At 39.6% G+C, this 16,885-nt stretch overlaps 1 protein-coding gene across 4 annotated transcripts in view; it reads left to right on the top strand.

The window, feature by feature from the left end:
* Positions 1-16,885, top strand: part of Ttbk2 (tau tubulin kinase 2) — a 115,143-nt gene that overhangs the window by 20,365 nt on the left and 77,893 nt on the right. For 2 of the 4 annotated variants that reach the window (XM_029536557.1, XM_029536558.1), the window contains 3 exons: positions 5,278-5,351; positions 8,482-8,617; positions 15,362-15,509. In XM_029536557.1, coding sequence (XP_029392417.1) covers positions 8,549-8,617; positions 15,362-15,509 — 217 coding nt within the window. In that variant the 5' untranslated portion in view covers positions 5,278-5,351; positions 8,482-8,548. The remainder of the gene's footprint in view (positions 1-5,277; positions 5,352-8,481; positions 8,618-15,361; positions 15,510-16,885) is intronic. The other 2 variants (XM_029536560.1, XM_029536559.1) reach the window with 1 other exon arrangement.

Here is a 16,885-nt window from a genome sequence, read left to right as displayed (position 1 = left end):
ACAACAAAAGGAGATCAGGGGGATACAAATTAGAAAAGAGGAAGTCAAGGTATCACTCATTATATGTGGATGATATATAAGTGACCCCAAAAATTCTACCAGAGAACTTCTACTGCTGATGAACAACTTCAGCAAAGTGGCTGGGTATAAAACTTACTCAAACAAATCAGTAGCCTTCCTTTATATAAATGATAAACAGGCTGAGAAAGTAAATAAGGAAGCAACACCCTTCACGGCAGTCACAGATAATATAAAATATCTTGGTGTAACACTAATCAAACAAGTGAAAGGTCTGTATGATAAGAGCTTCAAGTCTCCCAAGAAAGAAATCAAAGACCTCAGAAGATGGAAAGATCTACCAGGCTCATGGATTGGTAGGATTAATATAGTAAAAATGGCCATCCTACCAAAAGCAATATAAAGATTTAATGGAATCCCCATCAAAATTCCAACACAATTCTTTACAGACATGAAAAGAGCAATTCTCAATTTCGTATCCATATGAAACAAAAATCCCAGGATAGTGAAAATAATTTTTTTTTTTTGTTTTTTTTCGAGACAGGGTTTCTCTATATAGCCCTGGCTGTCCTGGAATTCACTTTGTAGACCAGGCTGGCCTCAAACTCAGAAATTCTCCTGCCTCTGCCTTCCGAGTGCTGGGATTAAAGGCATGCGCCACCATGCCCGGCTGCAAAAATAATTCTTAACAATAACAGAACTTCTGGGAGAATCACCATACCTGACCTCAAGCTGTACTACGGAACAATAGTGATAAAAACCTCATGGTATTGATACAGAGACAGACAGGTAGATCAATGGAAAATAATTGAAGACCCAGAAATAAACCCACACACTTACGAACACTTGATCTTTGATAAAGAAGCCAAAAACATACAGTGGAAAAAAGAAAGCTCAAGTCAAAGTGGATCAAGGACCTCAAGATAAAACCAGATACACTAAATTGAATAGAGGAGAAAGTGGGAAAGAGCCTTGATATCGTGGGCACAGGTGGAAGTTTCCTAAACAACTCCAATGGCTCGTGCGTGCTCTAAGATCAACAATTGATAAATGGGACCTCATGAAACTGGAAAGCTTCTGTAAGGCAAAGAACATAGTCAATATGACAAATCAGCAACCTACAGATTGAGTAAAAATCTTCACTAACCCCACATCTGATAGAGGGCTAATATGTAAAGAACTCAAGAAGCTAACTTCCCCCAAACCAAATAACCCAATTAAAAAATGGGATACAGAGCTTAACAGATTATTCACAACAGAGGAATCTCAAATGGCTGAGAAGCACTTAAAGAAATGTTCAAAGTCCTTAGTGATCAGGGAAGTGCAAATCAAAATGACCCTGAGATTCCACCGTACACCAACTAGAATGACTAAGATCAAACACTCAGCACATGCTGGTGAGGATGTAGAAAGAGAGGAACACTCTATTGCTGATGGAATTGCAAACTGGTACAACCACTCTGGAAATCAATCTGGTAGTTCCTCAGGAAATTGAAAATAACATCTACCTGAAGTCCCAGCTATACCATTCTTGGGCATATATCCAAAAGATGCCCCACCATACCACAGGGGCGTGTGTTCTACTATGTTCATAATGGCCTTATTTGTGATAGCCAGAAGCTGTTAACAACCTAGATGTCCCTCAAACAAAGAATGGATACAGAAAATGTGGTTCATTGACACAATGGAATACTATTCAGCTTTTTTTTTTCTTTTTTGGTTTTTTCAAACTATTCAGCTATTTAGAATAGGACATTATGAGTTTTGCAGGCAAATGGATGGAACTAGAAAATATCATCCTGACTGAGGCAATCTAGACCCAAAAGGATATGCATGGTATGTACTCACTAATAAGTGACTATTAGCCAAAAATGTACAGAATACCCAGGATACAATCCACCGAACTCAAGAAGGTTAACAAATAGATGGGCCCAAGTGAGGATTGGCCCTTATTTTCAATCCTACTTAGAAGGCAGAAGAAAATAATCATGGGAGGCAGAGAGAGGGAGGGATCTGGGTGGGAGAGGGGAGGGTAAGGGAAAGGGGGAACATAATCATGTATTGGGAGGGGGCAACAGGAAGGAAGCCCATAGGGACAGCAGAATGAATGGAAATATGCAGCCTTGGGGCGTGGGAGGTGGGAGGACCCTCTAGAAAGTACCAGAGACCTGGGAGGTGAGAGACTCTCTCAGGATTCAATTGAAGTGACCTTAGATAATATTCTCAACACTGGGGAGAAGTAACTTGAAGAAGAATCTACCTCCAATAGCTAGACAGGGCCTCAAATGGAGGGATGGGATTACCAACTCACAGTCAACATTTCTGACCCTGAATTGTTCCTATTTAAAAGAACTGAACTGCAGAGACAAAAATGGAGAAGAGACTTAGGGAAAGGAGGTCCAGTGACTGGCCAAACTTGGGATGCATCTCATGGGAGGCACCAAGGTCTGACACTATTACTGGTGCTATGGTGTGCTTATAGACAGGAGCCTAGCCTGGCTGCCCTCCCAGAAGCCCAATAAGCAGCTGACTGAGACAGATGCAGATACTCACACACAACCATTGAACTGAAGATGGGGACCCTGATGGTTGAATTAGGGAAAGGATGGAAGATGCTAAAGAGGAGGGCAACCTCATAGGAAGACCAGCAGAATCAACTAACCTAGACCCCTAGGAGCTCCCAGAGACTGAGCTACCAACCAGATAGCATAAATGAGCTGGTCTGAAGCAGAGCTGATCTGAGGCACCTGACATCTATAGCAGAGGACTGCCTGGTCTGGCCTTAGTGGGGGAAGATGTGCCTAATCCTTGAGAGACTTGAGGCCCCAGGGAGAGGGGAGGCCTGGTGGTGGTATAAACATCTGGGTGACAGGGTGGAGGAGGAATGGGATGAGGACCTGTGGGAGGGGGCAACAGCCTGATTGTAAATAAATAAAATAATAATAACAAAAACAATAATAATAAAAACAAAACCAAAATGTATTCACGTAACATAACTGAGTCTTTAAAGAAACCAAAACTCCTACTACATACTAACATAGCATCTTTAAATAAAAATACCTTGACTTAAAAAAATCAAATATGAGTAAAACTGAATGAATTAAAAGGGCTTGCCCTCAAGAAATTTAATGTATTAGAAAATTCATTCTATTTGGGGGCTACAGCAAGGGCTCAGAAGTTAAGAACATGGTTGTTCTCTAGAGGACCTGTGTTCAATTCCCAGTACCCACATTATAGCTCACCATCATTTGTAAATCTAGTTTCAGGGGATCTGATGCCATCTCTGGCCTCCAGGGGCACTGCACACATCTGGTATACAGATATAATAAATGCATGCAAAATACATACATACATACAAAATAATGAAACAATTTTTAAAATATATAAATGACACTATAAATTGTCTGAGATTCTGAGACTGTCTACTCTAAACCTAGATTTCTGTCTGTATTCATCTTTCAGGTTCACTGATTTTCTGTTGCATAGATGGATGCCCTCACCCATCATTCTGTGTCTATCTTTCCTTGCCTCTGATTTATATAACTATTATTTATTAATGTTCTTTTTATGGGATAGTAATAATATCTCATATATAAATATATGTTGTTTTAAGATAGTTGCAAACCTAATTGTTTAAAAACATGCCAGCATCTCAGAAGCCAGTTCCTGATCTCATGTACCCTCTTTTCTCTACACGTGTCCAGTTTTTGTGATAATCATGTCTTTGCTTTTCTTTGTAAAACTCCTACCTATATTTGCATCTTCTTTAACATAGGTTAGGCTTGTTTCTTCTTGAACTTTATATTGAAAGACTCTTGTGAATTCTCTTGCCTTGTTTTCAAGCATTAGAGACTTTAAGTATTCTGTAAATAAAATAATAACAATAATGGGAATTTTTTTCATTTATATTTTAGTTTAGTCTTTGTGACAAATAATAATTCACCCTCCAAGATATTCACATTCTAATCCATGAATCCTATAAATAAGATACCTTAGGCAGCAGAAGGGATTTTGCAGTTGTGATTAAATTTAAACCTTTAAAGCCTTTGACAAAGGAGGATTGGTTTGACTGTCAAGGTGAGTCCAGTGTAATTATAGGGTTTCTCTGTGTAGCCCTGGCTGTCCTGGAACTCACTTTGTAGACCAGGCTGGCCTTGAACTCAGAAATCCGCCTGCCTCTGCCTCCCAAATGCTGGGATTAAAGGCGTGTGCCACCACTGCCCGGCCAGGACCTGGGATTTTAAAACATTTATCTCTCAGTGTCTATTCGTCAGCATTTTGGGTATAACCCAAGCGGTGGGAACTTCTAGTCAGGGTAGACTTAAGCCATCACAGGGTAAAGCAGGGGAAGGATTTAAGTTTGTTCTGCCCACCTGGTGTGGTGGCTCACACCTTTAATCCCAGCATTTGGGAGGCAGAGGCAGGCGAATTTCTGAGTTCCAGGCCAGCCTGGTCTACAGAGTGAGTACCAGGTCAGCCAGGGCTACACACAGAGAAACACTGTCTGGAAAAACCAAAAAAAAAAAAAAAAGGTTTGCTCTGCTGGTGATGGGAGGTTCTGTGACTTGAGAATTGTTAGACTCATGGGACAGTTCCTTGCTAGCTTTTGATACCTGTTATCCTGTTATTCCCAGAACTGTGTGATATTCTAGAAGCTGCTTTTGTTTCTGGCCAAGTGGTCCTTTCCATGGGATAATAGGGTGGATGCTTCAGGGTAGCAAGCAAACAGGGAGAGACAGAGAGGAATTATCTTTTGCTGTTTTCTTTGAATTAGAGGCAAGAATTAGATCCAGTTCAGCATCAAGGGAGGGAAATGATTAGTAGCAGGAGACTGAGGTAATCGGGAGATGTTTTAGAAGTATCTTTATTGCTGGGTGGTGGTGGTAGTGGACACCTTTGATCCCAGCACTGCAGTGGCAGAGGCAGGCAGATCTCAAGTTCAAGGCCAGTCTGCAGACTGGTATACAGAGTGAGTTCCAGGACAGCCAAGGTTACGCAGAGAAAAACCCTGTGTGTGTGTGTGTGTTGGCCTCAAACTCAATTTGTAGGTGTGGATAACCTTGACATTTCATTGCCTCTGCCTTCCAAGTTCAGGGATTAAGGGTGTGTACCACCACTCCCTACTTAAACTTTATTTTTTATTGTAGTAAAATACACATAATATTTGCCTTCTTAAGCATTTTGAAGAAAACAGTTCAGTGCTAAGTATGTTTGTTAATTAACTTTTTACCTCAAACTGGATCTTTTTTTCTCCCTCAGAATTGTAAAACCGGTAAGATCAAGTGCCTATTGAAAGAGACTCACTCTTGGCTAAGAAGAGAAGTGGGACATAGGTTGGTATTGTTTACAGTTGGGAATGAGAGGGGTTGCTAGAAACTGATGTTAAAGTTTTAAAGGTATGGGGGGGGGCTAATGTGCATTCCTGCAAGTCTGTGTGTCCTGTGCGTGCCACTGCCCTTGTATGGAGGTCAGACAAATTGCAGGAGTCAGTTTTCTCTTCCTATCATGGGCCCCAGGAATCAAACTCATGTCACCAGGCTTGGCTGTCACTACAGAGCTATCTTGCTGGTTCAAAGGTCAAGTTGGTTTATTGTCCTAGACTTAATGTATTTTGGAAAACCTATATGGTCTTCATTATCTCAAGTTTTCACTTTCCTTTATTTGAGGCCAAAAGAGGGAATCAGATCCCCCAAAGCTGGACTTACTAATTGTTAGCTGCTGCTCATGTGCTAGGAAATGAATCTCACTCTCTCTCTCTCTCTCTCTCTCTCTCTCTCTCTCTCTCTCTCTCTCTCTCCCTCTCCCTCTCCCTCTCCCTCTCCCTAACTCACACTCATGTAGCCTAGGCTATCCTTGAACTTGATATGTAGCCGAGGATGGCCTTTGTCTGGCTTAGTAGATTAGAGTAGCTGTGATAGACTATATGGGCAGTTAAGGCTAAAATATCTGCTTTCTGGCCCTTTACTGAAAATTTTCCTTATTGTTACAAAGAACCATTTCATTGCTTTTTGGCTTAACTTCCTTTTTTTTCTTTTCTCACTCTTTTAAATAAAAGCAATTAGTGTAATTTTACACAAAGACAGCATAACATACCCTTTTCTTCATCTTGCTTTTTTCTCTTAACAATATTTGGATTAAGAAGACAGCTCAAAGCCAGGCATGGTGGCGCACGCCTTTAAGCCCAGCACTCGGGAAGCAGAGGCAGGCGGATTTCTGAGTTCAAGGCCAGCCTGGTCTACAGAGTGAGTTCCAGGACAGCCAGGGCTACACAGAGAAACCCTGTCTCAAAAAAACAAAAACAACAACAAACAAACAAAAAAAGACAGCTCAGTTGGTAGAGTACTTGCCTCTCAATCACAGGATCCTTGTTTAATATCCAAAACCTGAATAAAACTGCTGGGCGCGGAGAGCCAACCAAATCCATCAGTAAGCACTAGACCACTGAGACTCTGACTCATAGGTGATGTTCCTGAGTGTCTTAGGGTTGCTATTGCTGTGATAAAACACCGTGACCAAAGCATGGGGAGGGAAGGTTTTACTCAGCTTATTGTTTCCTCTTCACAGTTCATCATCAAAGGCAGGCAGGATAGGAACTCAAGCAGAACAGGAACCTAGAGGCAGGAGTTGATGCAGAGGCCATGGAGGAGTATATTGCTTACCAGCTTGCTTCCCAAGGCTAGCTCAGCCTGCTTTCTTATAGAACCCAGGACCATTAGCCCAGGGATGGCTCCATTCACAGTGGGCTCGGTCCTCCCCAATCAACAAATTAAGAAAATCCCCAACAGGCTTGCCTACAGCTGGAGTTTTTGGAGGCATTTTCTCAGTTGAGGCTCTCTTCTCTGATGACTCCAAGTTTGTGTCAGGTTGACATAAAACAAGGCAGTACACCGAGGATGACATCCAGGGTGGATTTCTGGCTTTCACACATACAACATGTTAAAAAGTCACTTTGATGTTTTTCTCTCCTGTTTGTGGGATACATTATAGTTTCTGTGTCTATTAGGCTGTATTTTTTGTTCTTTGTTTTCCATAGATCTACTGTTCTTTTTTTTGTTGTTGGTTTTTTTTTTTTTTTTTTTCTTTTTTTTTTTTTTTTTCTCGAGACAGGGTTTTTGTGTATAGCCCTGTCTGTCCTGGAACTTAGTAGACCAGGCTGGCCTCAAACTCAGAAATCCACCTGCCTCTGCCTCCCGAGTGCTGGTATTAAAGGCGTGCACCACCACATCCGGCTTAGATCTACTGTTCTTTTGCTGTTTTTCTTTTTTAAAAATTTAAATTTATTGTTGTAGTGGTTTGTCACAGTCTTTTTCTTTGTAAATTAGTTGATTCTTATGCATTTGAAGTGCATTTTGTAAGATATAGGTGAGATTTTTCAGAAGGAAAAGGTGCTGGCTGCCAATCCTGACAACTTGTTTAGTTACTAGACCCTATATGGTAAAAGAACAGAACTGACTCTTATAAGTTCTCCTCTGACTTCTACGTTTGCATGTACCAGTACACGCATACATGCACACGCACATGAAAAATGAGTGAATGTATTTAACAAAATATTAAATGTTATTAGCTTTAATGATGTTAAATTGTATGCTAAACCTGTTACATGTAAGCTGTTTCTGGGTCTGGTAGCAGATGCTGTGATATATACAGTTACTTGGGAGGCTAAGCAGAAGAACCACAATATCAAAGCCATCTTGGTTTACAGAGTGAGTTCGTAGGAGCCTGAACAATTTGAGCCTGTCTTAAAAAATAAAAAGGCTAAGGATATAGCTTAGTGGTAAGCCCCTGCCTAACATGCTTGGGGCCCTAGGATCAAAACTGTATAAAATGTTGTAAATTGGCTACCATGCCATTTTCTCTGGTAATGTTTGTACTCAGGAAAATGGTCCTAATGGGTCAACTGTCATTTCACCCTCATGCTTACTCTGCTATTTCAGTTATGTAAATATATGCACTATGTCTTTGTGATGGCTGGTCATCTGTTCTGGAAAGACCATGTGTGAGGATGCCCACCTCACCAGCAAGGAAGACGCCACACAACAGGATTCTTCTGCACACGTTTATTGGGAGAGCTTGATTGCTGTGGCGAAAGACCCCAAGCCCTAGAGCTAATACTGCTTTTATAGGCCTAGGACTGGCGTGGCCATGTCTGATTGGTTCTGCTTTCAGTCCTTAATTTACATGCCCCAGGAAGGGCTGTGACTTGGCGTGAAACCCATTTGCACCTGNGCACATTGGTTGTTTACCCGAAGTACACGGGTGGTGGCCAGTGGTAGCCAGTGCCATCTTGTAATGGCATTATGTGGCTTCCCACACATGTGAATTACAGAGTTTTTGCACTGTAGTTGTAGAGTCCCCTATCTTTCTGAGGAAGCAACATGATAATGTATAGAATCAGTAGACTTCTTGAGGCTAGAATATTATCTGTGTTCATTAGCTCTGTTGCTTCTGTTTCTTTTGTTTTAGGTTAAATGGAATCCACCCTTGGGAGCTAGATGCTTGTGTAGCTGTTTTACCTCATCAGGGTTTTGCAATGAGTGGAGGAGGAGAGCAGCCAGATATTCTCAGTGTTGGAATCCTGGTCAAAGAAAGATGGAAAGTGGTAAGTATAGAGTGAAGACAGGACAAGAGAGGCAGGGGAAGGGCGGAAGGCTAACAAGCATGTTTGATAAGAAGCTTTGGTAGTCTAATGAAAAGAAACATTTTAAAGGAGTAACACCTGTGTTGCTTATCTGCCTAAAGCAGGCATTTCCACTTTTATCCCTATGATTGTTGTGTTCATGCTCTAGTTCTTAGACTTGTTTCAAAAGTTCCAAATTTTCCTGACTTACTGTAGCTAATATTATAAATAAAAGTATATTTGAGGAAAAAACAAATTAAAGAGTTTGAAAGTACAGTGACCTGCCTTTTCTTGTTTTCTTCCTCAACATGTACATAATTAGACTTAGGCAATACAGTTTCTGGTTAGGATGTTTAATCTTGTTTCTCCTCCTAGAATATTTTGAATTGTTCTTACATCATTATGTATCTTTAAAAGAAAAAGACTTATTTTTTTAATGTAACCATCTACAGAGTTTTTCCTTTGTTTTATGATATAGGCATTTAGAACCAAGGCTTTGTTTGCATAATCTAGGCAATTCTACCAATGAGACATACCCCTAGAAATTTTTTTTAATGACTATTTTGTGAACTTTAACCAATAGGCCTATATAATGTATTATTATGTATCTTTTTGTGACATATGTATTGATGTTCATTACCTAGGTTCACTACTTCATTAGAGATAGCAAGTCATTGGTATTCTATAATTCTTTTGCTTATTAACAAGTATATCTATAAAGACTTACTATCATTCACTATTTGATTACTTGGAGATACAGTTTATTTAAGAAAGCAAAATAAATGACTATTTTTCTCTTAGTTTTCTAATATCCAAATGAGCACTAAGATTTTTCTGTTTAGTATGCTCACTGAATTGTGAGAGCTTGGAATGCATTGTGGTTGGTAGAATACTTACTTAGCAATGAGGCTCTGGATTAGATCCCAGCACCACATAATTGTATGGTATAGTTGCATGTCATGGCAGGGTCAAATTCAAGGTGATCAATTCTGCTATATAGGGCATTAGAGGCCAGCCTTGGCTAGGCACCTTTGGAGTGGAGAAAGAGTATAGGGAGGGAAGGGAAGAGAGAAGAGACACAGAGAGGTGTCTAGAAAAAGAGGGTGGTAGATAAAGAAGAAAAAATTGTGATTTTTATCCCAGAATTGCCTATTATGTTATGCCTGTAGTTCCAGTACTAAGGAGGTTGAAGCAAGAGGATCATTCATGAGTTTGAGCCTAGCGTGGATTATTGGTATGTCCTAGGTCAGCCTGGGTTATAGAGTGGAACTAGCTTACAAGGGAGCTGGTGTTGGAGAGGTGGTTCAGTGGATAACAGCACTTGTTGCTCTTGCAGAGGACCCAGGTTCAGTTTCCAGCACCGACAAGGTGGCTCACAGCTATCTATAACTCCAGGTCTAGAGATCTGATACTATCTGCTATCTTCTGACCTTTGAGGGCATCAGATGCTCACATGGTACACAAACACACATGCAGACAAAACACTGATACATGTAAAATATAAAAATAAATCTAAAAGTAAATAGAATGAAATGAGCCAGCTAATAGAGGCACTTTCCTCCGGGCCTGAGTACCTGAGTTTCATTTCAGGATTCCACATGGTGGAAGGAAAGCACTGACTCCCATAAGCTGTCTTTTGATTACTACTTGTGCACCTTGTCATGCATTCACCCATGTGCATGCATGTGTGAACACACACAGACACACCATTTGATGTGTTCTTTGTAGTTGTTGTCCTTACAGACTTTCAGATTTTTATCTGATTAAGGCGACACCCATTAAGAAGCCTCTGTCTTAGTTACTTTTCTGTTCCTATGATAAATAAAATACTATGACTCTGATAAATTATAAAAGAAAGCATTTAACTGGACTTAGTTTAAGAGGATTAGAAACCATGATGGTAAAGCAAAGGCATGGTGGTTGGAACAGCTGGGAACACACGTCTTGATGTGATTTGTAAGCAGGAGGCAGAGAGTAGCACACTGGGAATGGAATGAGTCTTTTGAAACCTCAGAGCCCACTCCTAGTGATGTACCTCCTTCAATAAGGCTATACCTCTTAATTCTTCTCAAATACTTCTACCCACTAGGTACCAGATATTCAAATCTATGAGCCTATGTGGGGCATTCTCATTCAGACCATCACATTCCACTCCCTGGCCCTCATAGGCTTGTGGTTTATCATTATGCAAAAATACATTTAGTCCAACTTCAAAAGTCCCCATAGTATCTCATAGTCTCCACACCAATTTAAAGTTTAAAGTCTGTGTCTCTTCTGAGAGACTCCAGGCCTCTCTTAACTATAACATCCTGTAAATTCAAAAAGCAAATTATATATTTAGAATATAGAATAGCACAGAATATATATTACCATTCTAAGAGCTGAGGGCTCATGCCTTTTTATTTATTTATTTATTTATTTATTTATTATATGTAAGTACACTATAGCTGTCTACAGACACTCCAGAAGAGGGCGTCAGATCTTGTTACGGATGGTTATGAGCCATTATGTGGTTGCTGGGATTTGAACTCTGCACCTTTGGAAGAGCAGTTGGGTGCTCTTACCCACTGAGCCATCTCACCAGCCCCGAGGGCTCATGTCTTGAACTTGGGAATGATGGCATACTTTTGAAGTCTCAAAGCCTGCCCCTGTGGCATACCTTCAGCAAGACCATACCTCCTAATCCTTCCCAAACATTTCTTCCAACTGGAGATCAAGTATTCAAATATATGAACCTATTGGGCCTTCTCATTCAAACATCACAGATTCTAATAGACCTTTAATTTTGTTTTATTTTATGTCAATGTTTGCTTTTTTGGAATAAGATCTCTGTGTAGCCCAGCTGGCTTTTAGCTCAGTCCTGCTGTCTTAGCTTCAGCCTTTCATATTCTGGAGTTATAGGTACACACTGACATCCTAGCAGTCCTCTAGTGCTTAGAGATGGAGCCCAAGGCAGCACTGGCTAGGCAACATAGATACTCCTGCCTCTCCCTAATGGCCTTTTAATGGCTTTCTTGTCCTAGACCTGGAATATATCCTCTCACTGACTACTTATTTAAAGGACCTATTTTTTGTTTTGAATAATTACATCTTTATTTTTATTCAGTCTTTTGTAAACTAAAGTTTTGTTTTATATGTTTTAACTCTGTTTTAGTGTTTCCTTAAATCTATTAAGAAAATAGAGACTCTTTAAGGAAAAGAAAATCTGTCAGTGGTTCTAAAATATTTTTATTACATTATACTTATCTGTGTGTATGTATAAGGAGTTAGGTGTGACAGTGCACCTGTGGAAGTTCAGAGGACATCTTGTGGAACTCAGCTCTCCCTTTCCATGTGGGATCCAGACATGGAACAGATCCTCAGACTTAGCGGCAGGTGCCTTTACCCAGTAATCATCTTGCTGGCCTTGTAGCAACTTTTTTTTTTTTTTTTTTGTAGTGCTAGGGTTTGAACTGAGGGCCTCAAAGTATTGGAAAGTACATATTTTGACACTGAGTTACATTCATTGTCACCTTTTTTTTTTTTCTAATAAAAAATGTTACTGATTAGTTAGATCAGTAAGCTTGGAAATTTTTCTTGACCTAATATAAAAAAAGAATCATTTCATTATCATGCAGGAAGATTCTAACAGGTGATAATTGTTTACAAAAGTCAGGTGTATCATTTTGATGAGAGCATTATATTAAGTACTGTGATAGAAATTGATTATAAATAAAGTGGCAGCTTGGTGAGGTGACACTGGCTAGTAATATCAGCACTCAGGAGCCTGGGGAAGGAGTATTGAAAGTTCAAGACCAGCCTGAGCCAGGTATGGTGGTACATGCCTTTAATCCCAGCATTGGGGAAGCAGAGCAGGCAGATGTCAGTGAGTTAGAGGCCAGCCTGGTGTACATCGGGAGCTCCAGGACAACCAGGGCTATACAGAGAGATCCTGTCTCAAAAAAAAAAAAAAAAAAAAAACCAAAAAGACTAGCCTGAGTTACATAGTGAGACACTTTCTTAAAACAAACAAACAAACAAACAAACAAACCAACAAACCACCCTCACAGCCCAAGATTAGAAATGTTCTGATGCCTTGGATTTGCTAGTGCTCTCATTTTTCCAATCTGGTAGTTCATTTTTCTAGGGAATCTCCTGTGTGTATGACTTCCAAAGATATAAACACATGTTCTATGTTTGATTTGCTTTTTTTTTTTATTTTTTTTAAAGACTTTTTTTTTTTTTTTTTAAGATTTATTATTATATATAACTACAATGTAGCTGTCTTGAGACACCCCAGAAGAGGGCGTCAGATCTTATTACAGATGGTTGTGAGCCACCATGTGGTTGCTGGGATTTGATCTCAGGACCTTTGGAAGAGCAGTCGGTGCTCTTAACCACTGAGCCATCTCTCCAGCCCCGATTTGCTTTTTTGGAGATAGGAATTAAAAGCTAACAAGCTGGTTTAGGGCTCTCTTCAGAACAGGCATGGCGTCTGTTTTTAAGTCATATTTAGAGAAGTGGGAAACCAGATTCTATGCCTTCAAGTTTATTTTTAATTTTTGCCAGTGCTGAAGATTGAACCCAGTGATTTGTATATATGTCCTAGACAAGAAGTTCTCTACCATTGACTTATAGCCCCAGACTCTGCTTCTTGACAAGGGAGTGTCAAGGTTATATTTCCTTGTGCAATACAAAAAGTCTTCTGCACCTCGTATTAAAGAATGAGGTACAGATGAGATACTTTAGTTGCTGTCTTTAATGTATGTGCCCTCAGCATACTATATTACCTGTGAGTTAGTTTATGTCTCAGAACAAATGAAGATATCTTAGAGCTTTGTCAAGGTTAAACAAATTATTATTCTACTATTGTTCAAATGACATAATAGGAATAGACTAAAGACTCAACATAGATTTTTTAAAAAAGAAATTCTGTCATTTACTTAAAATTCTTTTGTGTCAGCAAATAATAAGCTATCAATCAAAATTTCAAAAACATACCCTTAGTGCTTATTGTGTTTTGTCTGTTTGCTTTGAAGCATTCTAATGTTGTCCTATTTGTCTCTGAATACCTGGGCTTAGGTGAGCCTCCCAGCCTCGTCTTTCAGCACAGCTTAGTTTTTAAGTTTGCATTAGGTTTTATTTCGTGGACAACATACAAAGAATCACAAGTAGCAGCTAGAGCCCCACAAGGAATGACACATTTGACTGTATAGTTCTGGAACCTGTTTCCATTCTGCTCTCACCCTGTAGTTCCTTATCTTACTGCCCTCTCATCACCAAACAAATGTAAAATAGCTGTGGTCTAAGCATGCAAAGCAAACCCTGTAATTAGGCTCTGATTATAAAGTTAGGACTTTGCTAAGCACTGCGTAAAGAAATAAGTTAAGTGGCCTCTTTGAAGAAGCCTTGTGTGTGGTGAGGCAGGACATTGGCAGTGGAGAGTTAAGCAAACATGAAGCTGGATATGCTGCACATTCCTATAGTCTTCACTCTTAGAGGTACAGACAGGTGTATCAGGAGTTCAAGGTCACAGAGGCAGGCCAGCCAGCCAATTCTTAATCCCAGCATGATGCTGAATGCCATTTTAGCCAGCCTGGTCTACACTGTTCCAAAACAGCCAAGGCTACATCATAGAGATCTTTTCTCCAAAACAGAACCAAAAAGTTACTCAACATGATCTAAGAGACTGTGATAATCCAAGGTATGGCTTGATAAATTTGCTAATTAGAAAGATAAACAAATAATTTTCATAAAAATTCAGATGATAAATTGGCCTAAAGGGTATGTACTTCAGTTGTGTAGTGATTAGGGCTATGGGTGTGATCCCTTGTAGCACAGGAAGAAAGGGACAGAGAGATAGAGCATAGATGGAGTACTCAGTGAAAATGCTAGTGGAGAAGGAAGTGGGGCATGACAGGAGCATGAGCCTCTTGGAAGGCTCAGGCTCTTGGGCCTCATGCCTTTGGTGATAATTTCATACATTACATCACATTCTTAAGGTTTGCTTATATTATAAGAAGACATAGCTTTAGGAAGTGGAAGACTGGTTTCTTGGCACATCTTACTTACCACTACTTGCATATTACTCACCTCAGAATTTCAGAGCCCTTTTCAGGTCTAATTGTGCTTAGATTTCAGAACCTATTTATGATACTCCAGTATTCTGATGTTCTCCAATAAAGCTAACATTTAAGGTGTTGATGAAAGCATTATGTTGATTACAGCTTATTTTGAAGTGTAGATGGATAGCAATGTTCTCTGAGAGATTGTAGAACCCCTCTTTGCTTTTGTGGATCCTGTTAGTCCTGCTACAGAGATGGGAGTGAAAGATTTTGGCTGCTCATCCCAACCTCCCTCCCTCTTTACCCTTAGACTAGATTGATTCTATATAAGATTTTAAACACCAAAAATATTTCATTGTTTAAAAAGGCTGCAAGTGACTACTTAAACACTGTGCTTTTGTGACAGTTTTGATGCTAGCTGTGGATCTTTAATAATTATTTATCACTGAAATAATTTCGTTGCTTTCTGTAGACAAATCTGTAGGACAGTGTTAATATTATCTTCTGTATGTTTCCAATTGTGTTTTTCTTGCTGTATAAATGACTTAACAATATTGAAATCATTTATCATAAAGTAGGAATGGAGTAAAATTACATGTTTTCTACATTTAAAAGATGAATTGGCTTCCAGTTAGAATCTTTGCATAATTTTGAGTGTGTTTTTGTTTTGTTTTCTGTGCAGTTAAGAAAGATTGGGGGTGGGGGTTTTGGAGAAATTTACGATGCCTTGGACATGCTCACCAGAGAGAATGTGGCTCTGAAGGTGGAGTCAGCTCAGCAGCCAAAGCAGGTTCTGAAGATGGAGGTTGCTGTGTTGAAGAAACTGCAAGGTAAGTTGCTTTGAATCATATGCAGTGAAGTTTTGGATGATAGTTTATAAGTGTTTTAATATTCCCTGGTTAAATTCTCTATACTAATGGACTACTCTGGTGTTAGCTAGTTATAAGCACGCTGAGTATGTTTGTGTTGAAGACTTTATTTTATAATAGAAATGTATGATTGTTAGAGTAATTGGGCTTTTCATAATAAGGGTAAGAGACAATTAGGATCATCCTACTGTTCTAGAAAGTGCTGTGGTAACATTTGCATCTTCCTTTGAACCAATCATAAAAACCTCTGAGACATTTCTGTACTTGCCTTTGTGTGTTAAACAATCATGAGTCACATTGTGGAAGCTATCTTCAAATCATACTGCAAGGTGGATTAAAAATGATACGTAAGGATTGTGGAAGCTATCTTCAAATCATACTGCAAGGTGGATTAAAAATGATACGTAAGGCTGTTTTTTTCTCATTAAGTAGTTTCAGAGCATAGCTCATCACTTTTGAAGTTGATCTTACTACTCAGGTACCTATATTCTTACTACTAAGGACAAATCATTTTTTTTCTGATGTTGATCTGGTAGTCATGCAAAACCCTGAATTTGTTGCTAGTGTCTTGTCATCTCTGTGGTCTGTGTTTCATGGTACACTGTTGTATTACTAACATCAAAGTTACATAAGGCTGATGACTATTCCTCCTTGTCCTAAGATTTCTAGTTGTCAGAGTTTTTCTACTGATAGTTTAACTATAAATCGTTCAAACTCATTTTTAGCTCAAATTTAGCTTTCCCAAGGGACAGTACATCAGGAAAATCATAGATCACTCAGCCCCCATTGTCACTACTAAAAACCAAAGACTCAGAAAAGGAAAAACAAAGAAAAGGATGTCTGTCTCTTTCATGTTCTCAGTCCCACCCCTTCCCCTTTCCTCCCCAGTTGTTCTCAGCTCAGTGTAGAAGCCACAGATGTGTGCTCCTGGACTGCCTCTTCCAGGGCTGCACAGCGCCTAAGTGGTGGCCTCTTAGTGATGAGTCCATAGGACATAGATAGCAACAGCTGCTTGGCCCAGTCAGTGCAGCCTCACCAGTCTATCCTCTTGGTCTGTCATGGTCCTGTGAGATAGAAGACACTGCCACGGCTCCTTCAAGATTTCTGGCTACTTTGGCCTTGATTTAGTAATATTCCATTGTGATAAAACCTAGAGATTAGTTTAATAGGTTTTATGAGTAAAACTGTCACTGGAGCTTGTTTTATGAGAAACTGTTAGGCATTTGTGTTCTTCATTTTATCATTTAAAGTTACTGTCTAAAATGTTTTTTTGTGAGCTTATGCCTATGTGAAGCCTATTCCTCAGATCCCTTACTTTCCACAAATGCATAGGTTTT

The sequence above is a fragment of the Mus pahari genome, chromosome 3, assembly GCF_900095145.1.
Source record: "Mus pahari chromosome 3, PAHARI_EIJ_v1.1, whole genome shotgun sequence".
Lineage (NCBI taxonomy): Eukaryota > Metazoa > Chordata > Mammalia > Rodentia > Muridae > Mus > Mus pahari.
This window is presented reverse-complemented; position numbering and strand designations above follow the sequence as displayed.